The 20,034-nt window shown below is 38.5% G+C and overlaps 2 protein-coding genes across 2 annotated transcripts; both read right to left on the bottom strand.

Annotated features, from left to right (window-relative positions):
* Positions 1-2,058: 2,058 nt before the first annotated feature.
* adnpb (activity-dependent neuroprotector homeobox b) lies at positions 2,059-14,418 on the bottom strand. Its single transcript, XM_084427592.1, has 4 exons — positions 13,816-14,418; positions 10,617-10,732; positions 6,108-6,200; positions 2,059-5,999 (listed from the first exon to the last, which is right to left on the bottom strand). The coding sequence occupies exons 2-4, from the start codon at positions 10,722-10,724 to the stop codon at positions 3,186-3,188; spliced, it is 3,015 nt and encodes a 1,004-aa protein (XP_084283718.1). The 5' UTR covers positions 10,725-10,732; positions 13,816-14,418; the 3' UTR covers positions 2,059-3,185.
* Positions 14,419-15,023: 605 nt separating this feature from the next.
* Positions 15,024-19,981, bottom strand: dpm1 (dolichyl-phosphate mannosyltransferase subunit 1, catalytic). The gene is made up of 9 exons (XM_084427593.1): positions 19,767-19,981; positions 19,471-19,570; positions 19,345-19,378; positions 19,194-19,270; positions 18,469-18,494; positions 18,246-18,341; positions 17,964-18,032; positions 17,749-17,863; positions 15,024-17,308 (listed from the first exon to the last, which is right to left on the bottom strand). The coding sequence occupies exons 1-9, from the start codon at positions 19,895-19,897 to the stop codon at positions 17,204-17,206; spliced, it is 753 nt and encodes a 250-aa protein (XP_084283719.1). The 5' UTR covers positions 19,898-19,981; the 3' UTR covers positions 15,024-17,203.
* Between the last annotated feature and the right edge of the window lie 53 nt (positions 19,982-20,034).

Genomic DNA, 20,034 nt, shown 5'->3' on the forward strand with positions numbered 1-20,034 from the left:
GCTACATCACATTGTAAGTGTATATTAGCACCTTTTTTTTTTTTTTTTTTTTCACTTTTGGGATATAGCGTTTGGATCCAGAAGCGGTGGCGTATGATGTCAGACTTAACAAAAGGATAGCTCAAAAGAAACATCAGATTTCAAGCATGTGCAGCAGTGTTTCAGTACTGAAAGTCAGGACCTCTCCACCAGAAGTGGCAGAGCTCCTCTGTAACTGTAGGAGGCACTATAGAGTTTCCCCACAGACTTTCTCATGATCTTCTCTAGTCAGACTCGTGTTCCCCTCCCCCATTTTGATCCTGCTCTGTGGACATGCACAGGCCTCCATCTGCCAGCCTTATAGGTCTCTTTTCAGTCTCTCTCCGCCAGTCCCCAACCCTTCCACACCGACTAACTGGAGCACATGCTGCTCTCTTTCCCTCGGACTTGCATAGCAGAAAAAGGTAATTCTTTGAGAGTGACAGTGCACAGTCATAGCATCCCTCCATTTTGAACCCCCTACAATATATTATATTATTTTAATAGTCATGAGTTGTTTGACCTCCAGGTCACAATCAGTACAATCCATGACATCCAGACTGCAATTGTCAAAAAAATTATGAAATAAATGTTGTGATGTTATTTCCATCAAGAGGTGCATCAATTTATGGTCCAGATTTTGTATTGACAATGCAAGAGTCAAGCACTCTGCAAAGTCTTCTCCAGCACATCCCAAAGACTTTCAATGAATTTAAGATCTGGACTCAGATGTGCAAATCCATGTGTGAAGATGATTCTTTATGCTCCCTTCCAACCATTCTTTCACAGTTTGAGCCTGATGAATCTTGGCTTTGTCATCCTGGAATATGGCCATGATGTGTCTTCCTACATGGTTGTTTAAGAAATGAAAAGCTACACACTCCATCAGTTAGGGTTACAAGAACTGTTGCCAAACATATAACATGCTAGCAACAAAATAATCACTGCAATAATGATCCAATCATTGACTCATTGAATCAACATTTAGTTGCAATCTAATAAATTAAAAAATTAAAATTAGTGCATATAAACATACCTAGTGAGTTGAGGACAGTCTAAAGTAAAAGCCTCTCTGTTTTTCAACCTGTCCCCTCTTTCCACTTGTCATTAAAGGGATGGTTCTGAGTAATTTCAACCTAGGGTCCTTTGAACCATGACCTCGAGCCAAGCACCCCCCCCCAGAAGCTTTTTTTTTTTTCTTGGTCCAACATTATTAAAGTTAGAGCTTATTTAGAGATATCAGCCGAATGGCTTAGTGCAGGCGCTAATGGATCCAAGGTTGTATCTCGTAAATTACCCCACTAATAATGCCCGGAATGGTACCAAACTTCTACAGTAGTACAAATAGGTTCTGTACTCATAAAACAAGGCATTGGAAAGTTTGTTAGTACATCAGGAGTTTATTTAAATAAAACTTGCCTGATGGCTTATGCTACCGCTAACCCAGACGTTGAGGTCACTTCCGTGATTTGGGAAAAGCCTGTTTGGGACCCTAGGTTGAGATTACTCTGAACCATCCCTTTAAAAGACCCTTTTTAGCAATCCAGTATATATCCTACTTAGAAATGCTATATTACAGTGGTAAAATAGGTTGTGAACGATATTTTATATTGACTTATAAAGATGTGTTAAGCAAAAGTTATTCTTAGATAAGTGAACACATGCAACCTATGCTGTTTTTTTTTTTTTTTATGTGATTAAATCTCCATTACTGTATTTTTAGTCCAGAAAGTATCAAGTTCTAATAACTAAAATATGCAACTCCCTTACAAACTCTGTGCCCAAGCAAATGAAGAAAAGCGAGATCAGAGAATTGGGTTATGAAGTGTTATGGGTTGAGGTTAAGAACAGTGTTGCTCAAATTATCAGGCCAACCTACACAACTTTTTAGAGAGAATATTGAATATTATACATCATACTTTCCATTAGTTCACAAAAAAAAAATGTTAACCCTGCAATGTGTAGTTTTCAGCAGTCCAAACCAGCAAAAAGGTCAAAGGGAAGTAGAAAAAGAAAAAGATGATAGAGACTGACCAGGGTTAGAAGCATTGTGAGATGGACAATACAGCACTTTATTGTTCAGAAATGCTTGCAGTGACAAAGAAAAATAGAATAAAGGGGATAAACAAAAGAAAAACAACATAAACTGAAGGTTACAAATTTTAAACATACAGAAAGTTAGACTGAACAGAGATGCTCATTCTGGACCCCAGGTCACAACAGAGTCCAGCTGGAGGAAATTAAATAAGAAAAGTGTAACTGCTATAAAAAGAAAAATATAGCAGTCAGCGGAGGCTGAACCAAACACAGGCTAGTCTACTTAGCACAATGCTACAGTGGTCAATTTAAATGCCAAATACTCTTACGTTAGGGCAGATCATGTGGATATATGGAAAGCTGCTCTGGAAGCAAAACACAAGTTACAGGATGGTGAATATATTTATAAAAAAAATTATGCTTCAATTATAAACAGGCAAAACAAAAGCAAGGGATTAGGTTCTTTTATTTTGCATTATTTATACTTGGATTTTTTTTTTTTTAACAAAATGCTATACTTTTGTTAATAAAAGTAAACGGGAAAAACAGCCACCGAAGCCACATCCATTGTCTATGTGAACCAATGTAGAGCATATAAACGTTAAGTGTGAGCACAAAAAGTATAGCAAATCTTCTTTTTTTTTATCATTGAGTACACCTACACATCTCCTTAGACAGATCTAAAAGACTGTACAAATATACACTACCAATGCTAAAGGATAACATAAAATGTAATAATACCTGTTGGTTCTAATAATCACTCCTTTAGCCACAATAGCGGCTGAATGAACATGAACAAGTATGGTTATGTTTCTGGGTGTTAAAGAAACAAACTGAAGGCAAATCATGTATTGTTTGGTGAATGTTGAGTGTTTTCTTTGCCTATCCTGAGGAGGTCAACCCCAGCTTCCCAATCAAACAATTTGCATTCATCTTCATACTTCAAACTGTAAAACATGACTTTTTTTTGCCTTTCTCAAATGGCTTTAGGTGTTGAGGGAAAAGCAGATCCTTATAGTTACCATCTGTAAGGTAACCAAGGTCCAGATTCAGAAGTTCAATGAGGCAGCATTGTTGGTGTACATCAAAGTACAGCAAAAGTATACATGTGCATTAACCCTGTCCAGAAATCAGACCTGTTGCTTGGTTAATTCTGTCTCTGATTGTTCAAGCTTGTTTGTGATACCTGACTGACATTCGCCCTTTTGTTGCCTTGTTTCATTTAAAAAGTCTTTCGACCCATAGCCGTTTTCGCTGTGGGCATCCTCCTGGATGTCAGAGCAACTGCCATCCCCTTTATCATTTGTCTCTGGTTCCTCACTAAGCGACTGTGCATTTAGACTAGCATTTTGCGCATTCACCTCATTATCGCTGTCCGAGTCGACAGCAATTGGTTCAGAATTGGCAAGTGCTCCAGGTTTTAAGGTGCTCTTCATTGAATCATTGCAGTTGCTCCCTATGATGGCCTTTTGACCATTTGAGTAAAGCGAGGCTTTGGCGGAACCCCTTGTTAGCGTCCCATGCTTCTGCTGCAGGTCACCATTGGTTATAGCTCTTTGCCGAAAGCGAATGGCATTTGCAGATCGGCCTATGCGATACTTAGTAGTTCGTCTTTTATGGTCATGTTTATGGTTCTCGAAATAGCATTTTGAGTCAAAGTTAATGGGCTGATGCAAATCTACAATGTCTTGCATTTTAAATCCCAGCAGGACCCGAGTGTTTAACGTTTCACAATTCAGCATGCATCTCCTCCTTCGATTTGAGAAGTGACTCGCAATGTCAGATTTCCAAAGCCAGAGGCTTGACGCAAGCTTCTCCACCTCTTGGCGAGTGGGGTAAGGCTGCCTGTTGAAGTACTGAGTGAGGAAAGCTTTTCGTGTCTCGTAGGACTCATTCTCGTAACCCTTCGGGTCCAAGGCAAAGACTACAGGGTCGTCTTGTTTGTCAGTTGAAAGTGGTGGGCTATGACCAGTCTGGTCATCGGTTCCGGATTTTCTTCTCTTTGGCTCAGTTTGGTCTAAATTTGCTAAACCTGCCCGTTTAAGACCAGCCCCCTGGGCCTGTGCAACTCTCGCAGAAGGAGCAGGCCGGCCGTTCTGAGTTTTGCTGACACCCCGGCAGTGCACTAGATGCAAAGTGATAGTGGAAGCAGTCATGTTACTAGTGTAGACGCCAAGGCAATGGATACACTTGTAAGTCAACTTCTTCTCCACAGGATGAACCGTTTGTATAACTTGATGGCGGTCACGCAAGTGGTGAGCTAGAGAATCTGAGATGGGCCCCTTAAGAATCGAAAAGCAAAGAGGACAAAGTGTTTTGCCTACATCCTTCTTATAAGGTACAGCCGCTTGAGGTGTAGCCTTAGCTGGTATGGCGTCTGAGGCATCTGAGGGTATCTTTGGGACTTGTGTGGTAACCTGTTTGTTCCCCTGCAATGATGGTGGTAATGCGTTGTTTTGGGCATGGAATGCCACAGATTCTTCTGGGGCATCCCGCATGTTATATGTGGTGACGATCAGCTGGACATTCTTGGGATTTCCCTGCTGAAGCGTGAGGTCAAAAGTAAGTGGGGAGTCTGTCCGTGGCCCGACGGATTCGTTGGGATGTACCCCTCGCATGTGCGTCACCATTTTTTCCACATCATTGAATGTGGCCCTGCAGTGCGGGCAAGATAAGCCATGTATCAACATGTGGTTAAGAAGCGTGTCGCTGGGTAAGTAACGGTTGCAGTATAAGCATTTACTGGTGAAGTTGTGAATTTTCATGATGTAGTTGGCCACCGCCGGTACCTTTTCTGCTTTGTGCTCCTTTTCAAAATGAGAACTATACACGTTTTCTGGAAAGAGCTCATTGCAGATGGTGCAGATCTTCCATTTCTGAGTGTAAGATGTGCCGATGACAGAGTTGCCCTTCTTGGACGTAACAGATGACACCGTAGTAGCTGCTGCCTGAACTCGAGAGTTCAGTTGAGGGATCTTTAGTATGGAAGTGGATGCAGATGCAGAAACCGAACTGCGGAGACTAGCAGAAAGCTGTGGTTTGCTTGTTTGAGACTGCTGTGGGATTGAGAGCTGAACCTGTTGTCCTCCGATGGTCAAGGATTGTGTAGTCCCTGGCTTCAGACCAAATGCCCCCTGTTTCAGGTGAACACCTGACAGGAGACCACTTGAGTTCAAACTTCCTTTAGGAATGACAATTCGGCTCAGCTGCTGAGTGGATAAAGGCCGTACCCCAGTCACTACTGTACCCTTTGGCATTACACCAATGAGGCCCTTATCACCCTGAGCTTTAGGGGACACCATAATCACAGGCTTCGCCCGAGGTACCACTACATTGGTGTGTCCAATCATGGCAGTAACTTGATAACCAATGCGCTCATGGTCCTCAATGACATGCTGCACGAGGGCTTCATAGGTTCGGGGTACAAAGAGGCACCGTTTGCAGTGGATGGCTGTGCTCGTACTGTTGGCACCACCAGAATCAGCATTGCTCCCTGTACCAGAGCCTGCTGTTGTCCCATTGGGTGGTGTTATCTTCTCACCAGGCCTCACCAAGTACGGTGCCGCTACGTGTTGAAAATGTTCCCGGTAGATATGCCTTCGCACCACATTATATAGTGGGTCTCTGTAAGTGCATTTCTTGCAGTAGTACACTGCTTGCTCTATATTATCACGTGTCTTATCCAGTCGAGCACCATCTTTCAAACCAACCCCTGCTCCCTGAGGTCCTCCAACATTCTGGCGCACCACATTGGGCATATGAAACAGTCTAATGTGTGTCTCCAAAGTCTTTTTGTTCCCATTGTAAGTGCAATAGGGGCAGTTCAGGAGAATGCGGTTTTCAAAGTCCTCACTGTGCACATTACGAAAGTGACTCTTGTAGGCAGAGAAAAACTTGGAGGAGAATGTACATCCTGAACAACAGAAAGGCTTGGAGCGGTAGTCCTAAGAAGACAGAAGACAAATGGGTAAGGAAAAATGTAGATGTGCTCAAAAACAAACAGACAAAATATTATTTTCCTTTCTTTAAGTAACACTTAAGATACTACTCACTTGTGATTTGGTCATTGAGGGATCCCACATACACACATCGTCCCATGCAGTGTTTTTCATGTAGAACTCATTGGGAACAAAGTCCTTATAGTCCTGTATGGGAAAAATAAAAATAAAGAGTGAAAAAGACTTTATATGGTTGTCTCAATACAATAAAGATTAAGACCATATCAAGTATTTTAGAAGAATTGCATCATATACTTTTGTACATAAAAAAAAAAAAAAAAAAAAAAAAAAAAAAACAGACACTGGAAATCAAGTACAGTGAGTAGTGTTAGAACCGGTTCACATGTAGGACTGGGTGATAAAGCTAAACAATTATTTTAGAATTGATGTCTTGATTAAAAGAGGAAGCATTCGCAAATAGCCAAAATGAATAAGGAATTATCAAACTGCATTCCACAATGTTGCTTAATTTTTATCAGCAAAAAACAAATAAATCTTTAAATAAATCTTAAGTATTCAATATACTGTCCGGCCTTTATGATGTTCTGTCTACATAATATTGGAAAAGATGGAAATCGAATATTCAAGCTGTTTATTACTTTTTCTACCTCAGAACGAAAAACGAAAAATCAAGCTGAATTCTTGTTTTTTTTGAAAAAAATAAAAAAACGAAACCTGAGACTGTTTTCTCATTTTTCTACTTTCAATATTAAATAAAAAAAAAGACGACTGAACGAATGATACACGGATTCTAAATCCTATTAAATAAAAGATACAATATGATAGAGCAATAGAATGAAGAGTGAAAGTAACAGAAGCTCATACAATGCATTTTAGCAAGCTCAATTAAGCATGAAATATTTATTTGATGAACAAATTAAGCCAACTAATATGATTTACATTATTTAGTTTTCTCTACCAATATATTTAAAAATGACAAATTCAGTGAAATTACAGGTATCGGTATCGGCGAGTACCAAAAATGAAAGTATCGGTATCGGACTCGATCTGGAAAAAGTGGTATTGGTGCATTCCTAATAACAATATAATATGTAACGATAAAGTATACAGTGGCTTCATAGATTAATTAAAAACATAAAAAAGCAAAACACACCTGATGCATATTCCTTGTTCTTCATTTTCTAGAAGTAGAGTTTGAGAACCGTGCTCTATTTTTGTGTAATTTAATAAGAGAAAGTACACCGCAATCTTACTCTGACAAAAGGGACTTGAACACGCATGCCGTCGTAAACACGACTTCCCACCTAGTAAATACAAACTTCCCAGGAGGACTTGAACGCACCATAACAGCAGACATAGTAATTATATCATGCAACAAAAGTACGGAATTTATTAAAAACAAGGCTTTTCTGTCAATCTCAAATCTAAAAAAAACCTGTTTTCTTGGCCCTACATTACAATCAAAATAAACTGCACTATGTGCTTGCAGAAAATGTATTGATGTATCTGTACTGTTAATGTAAAAAAAAAAAAAAAATTTAATTAAAAGATAAATGGTAAAAAAATAAAAGTTGACGATTGGTCGCAGATCGGTATCGGCTGATAATCACATTCTGAGACACAGGGTGTTCTCACACTAGGCATGATTGCCTTGTACAAGGGCTGAACAATATTGGAAAAAATTTACATTGCGATATTTAGTTTTCCTGCTATATATATATATATATATATATATATATATATATATATATATATATATATATATATATATAGCGATATGAAAATAATTTCACCAGATGATTTGAATAGCACTATTGGTAAAGAATGAATCATTCTAGAATGATTGGGGTGATTTTGTAGGAATGTGCAATTATTTTTATTATCAAAATAAACAAGTTACAAGCATAGATAAATACAACAAAACAAAGACAAATAAAATAAGCAGTGCTTTGTTTTTCAGGTAAATCTAACTGTATTCCGGTACTTTGAATAATCAAATGTAAAATAACACTGCATAGCCTTCACTTTATAAATTAAATATAATTAATTGACACAATATATATTTGTTAAAGCTACAAAAGTGATTTTCATAACCGACTATGTTTACGAGGATACTTTCCGAGACATAGCCTGGGTTTCCCCATGCTGCCTTGAGAGCAGCACGCTTTTATTCACGCTGCTAGGCAGCCTGGACACCATGGACCAGATTTTCCCCTCAAAAAGGGAACCAATCACAGAACGGGGAGGGAGCAGCAAGACGATGACGACGTCTATGCGACACACCGAAGCAGTTTGTTTATATCTAAGGATCCAACATGGCATCAGACGCGAAGTTGCCTTTCGATGCAGCCTTAGATAGTGTTCTAAGTAGTTTAGAACAAGTTTATTTCATCTTCTTCCTCGTCGAATTTCTGTCGCTCTACATAGGTCATCTGGTATAATTGAAATGATTGGCTATGAGCTACGTACAGGCGCATTTGATAGACATACGTAGCGCCCAATAAACGGCTCTGGGCATTCGTAAACCACGCCTCAAATATGAGAAAATGAACATGTGGTTCCCAGACCACGAGGTCTCACGTTAGCCAGGCTATCCGAGACAGGCATTTTGACTTAATTTCTCGTGCACATGTCCGTTCAAACTCAAATTTAGAGAAAGAGAACTGAATTCGGTGTTCACTTGCTGTCTGCACGGCTCTGTTTGCGCGCACAGAAAACACTGCGTGAGTTCCAGTCTTTTTGCACTTGATGTTTAAACTGACAGGACTTAAACACATGCAAATGATAAACTTTCACTCTATGATGGTTCAACTTTGCAATTAATCAAACAGGAACCGATCAACTACGATCCCTATACTTGACATCGCAAATCGAGTGTATATATACCGTGCAGCCCTACCATCTACCGTGGCCTGGCATGATTGTGATTGATAAGGTGAAAATTAGACCTGTTATAAAGCTAAATGTACTCAAATGATTTAATTTAATTTAAACTTGAAAATTGATACAGTCCAATTAGTTATAGTTGGTACCGCGTACCGCGCCCCAGCCCAACTAAACTACTAGTCAAATGAACCAGACTTTGGGGGTCAAACGTGCTCGAGCACGGCTCAGATCGCCTAGTGTGAGTACACCCTTGATCGGTAGTCACTAAATATGGCCGATCTCACAAAACTATCGCAATTTAAAACCTGTAAAAAGTCGCCACCCACGCACATGTAAACAGTATACAGATTACAGACCATTGCACCACGTTCTGCTTTTTAACTTCGCCAAACATTCATAAACCATAGTAAAACCACACATTGTTATTTAGAGCAGGTTATTTTGATTCAAATGAGCCCATATACAACATGACATGTTGTGGAGATCTTAAGAAAATCCTCACATAATGATATAATGTTTTCCAACATCATTTGAAAGTTAAGTCTCTGGTATGACTAGGGACGATGTGTATAGAACATTTGGACACTGTTTTATAGCTGGAGCGCACTCGGATTAATCGATCAGATTGACAGGTCTTGATTTACCATGTGCCATAGAACAGGAGCGTACAGCTGAAACAGTGCTGGAAGATCACTCATCCAGGATCTTATTATTTGTTACTTATTCTGTTTGTTTTTTAATTCTTATTCTATGTAATTATAAATATTTGTATGCTTTATTGTGGCGTTGACACATGTAAGTAGTTCTTATGTTCAGTAAAATACTCAGATCACTTGTTTGGAGACTAGAGGTTTTTAAACTTTTGATAAAAAGGCTATCTTGGTTCCAAATGTCTTAACTTTTGATTGCTTTAACATATCAACACAAAATTTGACGTTGACATGATTGTGAACAAGCCCAAAACTAATTCTATGACTTGTCATACTTTCTAATAGTCATCATGTCAAGCATGAATAATAACATAATAAATCAATAAATTGCATGGCTTTTTCAGGGGTTTTCTTAGCAGTGTTGTTACATAAGAACCTCCAAACATGATCAGTATCTATTTTCTTCAAAATTTGAAAGGTTTTCTATCAAATGAGACCATGTACTTGACGATACCTAAATATCACTTACTTGGCACCACTGGAAAATGTTCTATGTATTGTAATCATTATGTTCACAACTTGCAATAAGCACTTTAACAAGCTCATTGTTTCTTCCTTAAATTAATAATGATGTTACCTAACTGCATGATTTGTATAATCGTAGACCTATAAATTTACAAAATATGGTATTACCATATACTTGGACAGTGACCTCTGATAACAGATCACTCTAAATTGTAATGTAGAAACAATATGCTTTGAAACAATATGTATTATGAAAAGCAATATACAAATAAATGTGAACTGAACTTTTATAAAGTTTGAATAATCGGGATTGGCCGATCATGATGACAAGAAATCGGTAGTCGGTATCGCCTGCGAAAAAAAAACTGACCGGAGCATCCTTAGTAAAAAAAAAAATAGTACCACTGTGACACAGAATGTAAAATGGAAACACAAAATTTGTGTTCTGTCTTAAGGTGAATCATATGGTCCATGATAGTGAGTATGTAGTACTTCCTTGCCTATGTAGACATATAACAAGTCAAACATCAAAATTACTTACATCAATGTGCTCCCTGCAAAAGTCCAAGCCAATGTCACCCAGCACTTTTTTCACATTTTTCCTAGCTCTCCTTAGACTGCTGAGGTTGTTCACTGGGAGTTGAAACATTCTGTCACCTGAAATAAATCACATTATTACCATCACAAATGGGTACACATTTTGTATTGTTTGAATGATTTCAGAGAACAATAAAAAAAATCATTCATTGGTTATATCAATTATGTCAATATCTCACTGTGACACGACCATCAATACAGTACCCTAATCCAGACCATAAACACAAGCTTCATGTCAGAGAAATGGTCAAAAGGAGAGAAAAAGGTCTAAAGCACAACAAATGAGTCAGTTTCTTTCTCTAAGTCCTCATCACAGCCTGGGAAAATTAACTTGCTTATCACAAAACGCAAAAAGTTAACTTACTTTTGACACCATACAATATCGCTTATTGTACAACAGTGTTTTCCAACTTTTAATGTCTTATGACTTCACTGACACCACCACCAACAACAAATTTTAACATGAATGACATTCAGATGAGACATTACACCATTGGAAACTAATTTTAACTAAAACTACCCCCTAGTTGGGATGCTACTTTTAAAAGATGGACTGAGAAGGGCCTTATCATGATTGATCAGCTTTCTGCTGCTCAAAAAACATTTCTTATTATTATCAATGTTGAAAACAGTTGTGTTCCAAAAATATTTTTGTGGAAACAATGACACTTTATTTTTCAGGAATGTTTGATGAATAAAAAGGTCAAAAGTACAGCATTTATTTTATATAGAATTTTTTTTTTAACAATAAAAATGTCTTAACTCTCACTTTTGATGCATCTTTACTCCCACAATTGAATGCATCTTTGCTGAATAAAAGCATTAATTTCTTTCAAAACATTTTTTTTCTTTTTTTTTTTTCTCTTACTGACCCAAAACTTTTGAATGGTATAATATACACTGTAAAAAAATATTTTTGTGATTTATCGCAACATTTTTTCTTTTGTCAAATCAACTTAATTTATGTGGTTCAGATAACACAATATTTTGAGTTTCTGCTGATCAAACCAATCTCCTACATTGTATTAACTAATTTTTTTGAATTTCAATGAACTTCAAATTAAGGAAACCAGGTTACTTACTTTTTTTAAAAAGTTAAACAAACCAAAAAACCTAAAAGAAAAATCGCACACACTATCGCAACGTTTTGGTCTCATAACCTTCATCAGGCATTTACCAACTAAGTTAAGCCAACAATAATGTTTTACAGTGTACATCATTTACATATAATATCTGTTTCACATGTAATAATAACAAAGCAAAATTGAAATGAAACATGAAGTATGTAAAAGTGCTTCAATACATGATGGCTATGTACTCCTGGTTGGGATGGCACTGTTTCAAAATATGATGGCACAACTGAAAAACACAAACACATCCAACAAATCTGTGGCCAACATTCTACAGCATTAGCACTGCAGATCTGCGCTCTACCAAATATATCGTAAATGAATAAATAAACATGCACAACCGCAACGCTAAATAACTGCCCACTGCAGCCTTCAGAAATGAGGTCAAAGATCAACTAAGGTCAAAGGTCATGAACCTATCTGACCTGTCTTCATGGAAAACCTGCATCAGCTGTTGGCCTCACTGATGACAAGCATCACACAGTACACCCTGCTTGAACAAAGAGCAGCAGTTTCACTTCGGCACTGAATGGGGGCTCTCTTTGGTTAGGCGTTTCTCATCTCCTCGCTGACTTTCTCCCATCCTTTGTAGATGGCGCTAGAGAACAGCTCTTCCTCCATGTTATATAAGCCTCTCCCTGTTCTGCCTGCCCTTTTTCCACTCCCTTTTTCGTGCAGGCTTCTGCATTACAACCCTGGAATGGCGCCTCCTGTTGAGGCAACAGCAGAGGCCAGTGCATGGGAAGCCATTTCTGCAGTGTGGAGGTTATTTGATGATCCCCTAGAATACAGATGACTTGGTATATATACACATATACACAGCAAAACTCAACTTATAAAACTGAAAATTAAAATATATGTCATCTGTCACGTTGCAATTATCTGATGGTCGTCCATATCCAAAAACATGAATCCTGTGTTAATGAGAAAAACATAATGCTGTCAAATACATTCAGCATCATCTGTTCATCAAAGGCTCAACACCACAGCTACAACTGCCAAAGAAAAACTGAATATATATATATATATATATATATATATATATATATATATATATAAATAAATCCAAGCATTGCTATTTGCTAAATTACATCTATTCTACAACTACCAAGGATGGTAAATACTAAAGTAAAGTCCACACTGACAATACATAGACCAACCATCAACTGCATAGAGGAAAACCAAATACACAAGTAAATGACAACACACTGACGAGGAGAACAACTGACCAATTAGAGTCCAATAACAGTCACACGTTGAACTGTTTGGCTTGTTGACATGTCAAACGCCATCAAATCCAGTAAGCGCCAACTTTGGTTCGTTATTTGTAAAACTGCGACAGTTCACCGATATATAATAATAATCAGATTCAAATAATTTATTCACCCTCATGTTGTTCCAAAAACACGACTTTCTTTTCTTCTGTGAAACACAAAGGGAGCTGTCAGGCAGAATGACAGCCTCAGTCACCATTCAGTGCATCTTTTCCCATGCAATAAACCTGAACGGTGACTGTCGTTCTAACATAACATCTTATATTTCATTTAGTATATCAAAGAAAATGGATTTAGAATAACATGGGGTCGAATAAACGATGACATAATTGGTTTTATTTTTTTGGTGAAGGTCCCTTTAAGAATTGATTCGGTGCAACGCGAGCTATTCCTGATGAGTTAGCCTAACTGTCATAGCAAACGGATTTTTAATAGTGAAACTGGAGTGAGTGAGTCTGATTTAGGGTCTGTATAAATGATATAACCCCCGTTCGGCTACCAGAACCTCGGGTACAGTTACAACGGTAAGAACATATAAAAACTTTATTTTTAATTCATGACCTGACAGAACTGCTCAACAACTGTATGGTACAATCAATTAACGTTAGCTACATTTTCCACCTGAGGGTCGGGTTTACTCCCTCCAGCTTTCCTCCGGGTCTTAGAAGCGAATTAGCAGGTCTCTTAGCAGTTGATTCGGATTCTTTTTCCCAAAACACACAACGATGAGAGAGTTTACCTGGCCCGTGCTCCCGCAAGCTGCAGCCCGTAATGTCACTTTCCCGCCTCCCGAGTTGAGCGCCTCGTCCTCCGCTTCACGGGCGGACACACCACGCCGAAAGAGGGAGCTCGACTCCTGTCACGGGCCGACCCAGAGCTGTCTGTTTGCCGGGAATGAGCTGCTCCAACTCATCTAGCACTGCCTGTGCTTATCTACGGTGGTCCTGGAAGAAGAAGGAACGTGAACCGCCGAGCGCGTGCTGCGTTTGAGATGATGCACAGTACACAAGGCGCGCGAGAACGGTATAATTGACAGCAATTAACGTAATCCCCATCCACTTAAACAATACGACCCGGTCCAGTACCTATACTATCCAAAATGGCGTGTGAAAAAGGGCGGAAGTGACATGTGTGTTTGATTAGCATAAAAAAGCATTGTGCCGACGGAGAGGCGTTGGGTGTGGGATCATGAGGTGAGAGGTGCCAAACGACCACCAATCCAATATTAACCCTCTACCTTAGCTTACCTGAAATGCACAAGTGTGTCTGTGCTTGCATATAGCCTTTTATTAAATGCTCCCGAAATTGGTGTAAACAGCCCCAGGGTGCAGCTACATGGAATGAATCCATAGGGGGCGCCATCGGCTGAAACTTGATTGGGTAGAGGTGTATGCGTCAATTCTGCATCTGGTATCTACCCCCGCAGAGAGTCGGATGTATACAGTGCCTCAGTACTCAGCCAGCATCGGAGCATCATGAGTTCGGGTGGTGGCGCTGTACCGCGCTCATGCGCAACTCACCGGGACTACTTCTGCATGTCAAGTGCTGGGGTTGCAGACTGTGAGCCATGGTGATTCCCCCACCCTCTGGGCCTCCAGCTCAAGAGTTATACCCCCGTGGTGGTGGCAGCAGAAAGCTCATCCAGAGCAATTCCTTACATTACACAAGTTTGGGGTGTCAATTGGGACTGAACACTCTAAACCCAGATGGGAGAAAATCATTATTTTTGGATAGTCATGATAGTGTAGACACTTACTACACTAGATTGATGGCAGTATCTCATCATAGGATGTAGCCTATGGTTTCGACACTGTGACGTTGACTCGTGTGAAATTCAGTGCATAATACAGCCTTATTTTCCAGTTTGATTAGAAAGCCATAGTTAAAAGTATTGTACAAATATTATACATCCAGATTATTATGTCCAAAAACATTGCATAAGCAAAATAATTTTGCAACATTAAATGTTTATTTCATGAAATGCATCTTTAAAGCCACTCATAAAAGTACAACATTCATTCTGAAGGGTTTTCCCAGGCTGTTAAAAAAAAAAATTACTAAACATATAAATGTTTCAAAAGGCTATTTTCAGAGTAATGCAATAGAAGCAGTATTTTGGGTTCACCGAAGAACCTTTAGTGAATAGTTCTTAAAAGAACCATTTTTTCTGTGAAGAACAATTTACAGGGCTTTTTTACTAAGAGCACTGTAGCCCCTTACTGAAAATTTAGAGGCACACCTTTAATCAACCTGCAACATAATTATTCACATTTAAAGCTTTGAAGTGCTGGAAAAAAGTTGTGTGAAGCACTCGAAAGTTCTTGAAAAGTGCTTGAATTTCACACTCAAAAGGTTGCACGAACCCTGAAATGAATAATGTAAAAACACTATGGGTCCTATCATTCAACCGGCGTAACGCAGTGCCAGGCGCAACAAAGTGTTTTTTCTAGTTTCAGCCTGACGCAGTTATCATTTTCACGTCCTGCGTCACGTTGTTTAAATAGCAAATGCATTTGTGCGCCCCTGGGCGTGCTGGTCTGAAAACGAGGTGTGCTCAGGCGCATTGTTGGCACGTTGCTATTTTGAGACTGCGCCATTGACCAACTGAAACCTGGTCTAAAGTCGATGGCACAATATTTGTTTTGTTATTTAAAGAGCACATTAGTAATATGCGCCTATAGGCGGGTCCACAACACGCGTACACTCTGCTTACTAAACACACAGGGACGCGCAGCAGCACACAAAGGATTACAATGTAAAAGATTAATATTGTGTACATAAAGATATGGTGGAATCCGCCGTGTCCCGTAGATGGTCTGCTTGCGCGCTTTAACCTTTAACCTTTGCGCACAAGCAGATCCGTTTGCTCTCCGGAGAAGCGTTCAGTCTTTCCGCTTGTAAATTCGTCATGTAAATAGCGAATCCATCATGGCATGAGCGCAACTGGCTTTTAAAGGGAATGGGAGATGAGACTCTGATTGGTTTATTGCACGTTACGGCCAAAACACACCCATTACCCATTAAGAGAATAGCGACAACCCTTTTAAACCATGCGCCGAGCATTATCTCCGTCGTTAAACTAGCAAAAGTGGATTCGGACACGCCCTACAGTCTGTGCACTTGCGCCGTGCGCTTTAGACCATGTGCTTAGATTGTTATAATAGGGTCCTATATTTGCCACAATACCATGGTTACAGTTACTATCAGATCTGGATCTGTAATCTGGATTACGTCATCAGATTCCAAAAATTAAGTATTTGTAATTAGATGGTATTAGATTTTAAAATACTCAATCAGACTACAGTTACTTTTTTATTGATTAAATGTTATTCTCACAGTGGCAGCAAATTATTCATTTATTGATTTTTTTATCTTTACATTTTTACTTTCTAAAGAAAAGCCTACTACTTATATAAGAAGGTTTTCCAGGTTTGTGGAATTGCACACACAGACCAGCCACTAGTCATGTGCCTGTTCTGAGCTCATGCTGCGTTTCCTACTACAGCTCCGAGCCGATAAACGGTCCAACGAGTAGCACAGTTTTGTTCCGCTTTCGTTTTGTTTCCCGTTTGATGTTTCTCGTATGCAGAAACAGAAACGGCAGCTCTTTTATTAGTTGGGCAACGTGGTCGCAGTGGCAGTAAAAAAGGACGCAAGCACATGCCTGGAGCCTTGTTTTAATAATCTAAAGAACCCTTTTCTACTATAAAGAAACTTTTGTGCAATGGAAAGCTTCCATGGATGTAAAAAAGTTATTTGTGGAAGAATGCCAATGGAAGAAACTTTTTAAAGAGTATAGCCTAGAAAATGCAGTGTATATAAAATAAGCCTTAGCACGCCCGACTCCAGAAAAAAGCCAGCTTCCTCAATTTGGTCCTTTTTATTAAAATTTAGTTTTTTTGGACATTTTAATTTACATTTCAAAATATAGTCAAATGATTAACCAAACTAAATGAAAAATGGAAGGTGGCAAATCCAAGCAATCCAAAAGCTAGTGTAGCCTGATATGCGACATATAACTCATCAAAACGAGCTAATTATTAGGAAAGCATGAATTCTTGATTCACAACATTGATCAGTGCTGATCATACATCACAACACTAAACACAACCAAATGAGGTCAAAGGTCATGTAGTGGCAAAAAGAGTGAGCAGTCCTTTCAGGAAGGAGACGATTTCATTTCCACCTAATTTGGACTCCCCATAAACACGATCCACAAATGAAATGGGAACCTGTGTAATAGACAGACAAGACCACTTTCAGAGACCCAGACCCATAAAACAAAGCACTCTGATACTTTAAATTAGATAAAGTAATAGTTCACAGTAATAACAGTCTTAATATTATGTAAATGCATTATCTCAAAACATTTAGGCCCGGTTTCACAGACAGGGCTTAGATTAAGCCAGGATTAAACCTGAGTTTATTTAGGGTATTTAAGTAGATTTTTAAACGTGCCTTAGAGAAAAAAAACATTGCAGGTGTGCTTCTTGAGACAAAACAATGGCACTGACATTTTTTAAGATATTTCAGTACAAGTTGCTTTCAGTTAAAAAAGCTCAAACATGCATTTTAGTCTGGGACTAGGCTTAAGCCTTGTCTGTGAAACCAGGTTTTTTTTTTATTTAATAACAACATTATAGGAAATGCAGGATGAGAGATGTGTGCTGACCTCCCCAACTGTATAGCCCAGTTGTCTCGCACGCACAATCATCTCCATCTGGAACACATAGCCTTTTGACACACACTGCTCTACTAGTTTTTCAAGAACCTCTTTCTTATAAAGCCTGAAACACATGATAGGAGGCAGTAATACAATCATGTCATATAAAAAACCTGATGTAAAAAAATACATAAAAATAATAATAATTATTAACATGCACTTACCTAAAACTCCCTGTGAGATCAGATGCTCCTGGTCTGAGCAGCACTTGTGAGATAAAGTTTGCCCCACGACTAAAAATAAAATAATCGCCACAACAAAACTAAGCAATCTAGTGGTGCCATAAAATCCATTAAACATGAACATTGATGTGTGGCAGAATATGTGTATAAGTGGCAGTAATAAACAATATAGATAGGGTTTCAAAATGATGAGAAGTTTCTAATATATTTGGCAATTGTTACAAAATTGACATCCTCGGTCAGCTGAAATTTCCAGCCAAATACCTGATGAGTTTCCGGCGCAGATCCCATCCATACACACCACCGTCTCCTCTGTACCTTGTGCCAGACACCAGGTCAAATCCACCCTCTTTCTGTTTTCTGATCGAAGAACAAATCCACGTAAGTGGCTGCTATACAAGTGCATGTGATAATGCTATTATAGCAAAACTAACTAATGAGCAGATAAAAAGGTATTTTAACAGCAGAACCATGAGGTAATACTTACTCAATGAACTGTGGGATAAACTTTGGCTGTGAGAAAGAAGAAGAAAAAACACTCATTGTACATGAAGCTTTCACTCAGTGAAGCAGAAACAAATGATTTATTTAAATTGATGAAAATATGAGTAAACATGCTTGAAGCAATCCAAAACTTTTTGACAAATTAATTTAAGACATTTTCAGTGGTTCTAAAAATACATTCATATTCAAACAGATCTCAGAGCCATTCAGACTAATTTTGTGAACCACTTTGATTCTAAGGAAGCCCATTTATGCTACATAAGAAGAAAAAAGATTTGATAAATAAATCTTAATTGACCAAAATAAAATCATTTTGTTATGCAATTAAAAAGTTTTTTATCATAATTCCAACTTTAATTATATTTGTCTTCACAATGATTTTTTCTCATAAATAAATATTTTTATGTCATAAATATTTTTGTCATAATTATATATATATATATATGCATGCGTATTATAAAAATTAAATTTTACTCACTATTGCTCAGGCTTGTAAGCATGTACTATATCCAAGATAAATATTTAACCAATTAAGAGTATAACTAGAAAAATATTTAAGGCATTATAGAACTTTTCATGACATAAATTTCCATGACTTTTCCAGACCTGGAAAACACAAACGTTTGCAAATATTTCCAGCTTTATAATGGCGGGCAAAATACCAGGATTTACTCTAGGAGGTACAAAACTGTATCCAGGAACGCTTACATGATGTGAGAGATCTGCATCCATGATGATAACGAAGTTTCCTGACGCATGTTTAATGCCGTGGATGTAAGCCGTTCCTGAAATGACATGAACTTAAGTCAGCTCTAAATGTAGCTCTAAAATAAGTATTAAGACATATGAGCCAATTTACCTAATCCCAGTTTTTGTGCTCGCGGTCTCAGGAGCTAAAACGAAGAGATATGCCATATTTTCATAATTTCTTTCAACATTCGACGAGCTGTCAATCACGTGGAGTGTATTATTATGCATAACTCACAATCTTGTCAGCGCCGTATATCTTCTGCAGCTGCTCGGCGATCTGCAGTGTTCCGTCTGGACTACCGTCATCAATGACTATAATCTCGTAGTTGAAGCCACTGCATTAAAACATGTTCATTTGAATAAGAATGCTCTTTTTAAAACAAACGAAATATATTTTCTTCTCAGGGATTCTCTAATCAGGTGATAATGTTATTGTGTAATGTCAGTGACAGCTCATCAGTAGGACTTCTACAATCTGACAAGTGGTTGTTTTCCGGTTCTTGCTCATTACAACAATACAATTTATGTTACCTCTCGCCGAAGTACTTCACCAGCAACCACACAATCAATGGGAGGTTTTCTCGCTCGTTGTAGGTTGGCAGCAAAACAGAATATTTGTCAGACTGCTCCCCGGACTTCGCATTGCCTCTCCGGTTCGCCATGTTGGCGTCTCCGACAAAATAAACACCGGATGTTCACATCAGATACGCTGTCCGTGGAAATCCCTACCTCCATTCTTTGGTTCCGGAGCAAATAACGCAAAAAGCGTGAGTGAAAAGCATCGAACAATGATCTTGTA

The sequence above is a fragment of the Rutilus rutilus genome (assembly GCF_951802725.1).
Source record: "Rutilus rutilus genome assembly, chromosome: 13".
Lineage (NCBI taxonomy): Eukaryota > Metazoa > Chordata > Actinopteri > Cypriniformes > Leuciscidae > Rutilus > Rutilus rutilus.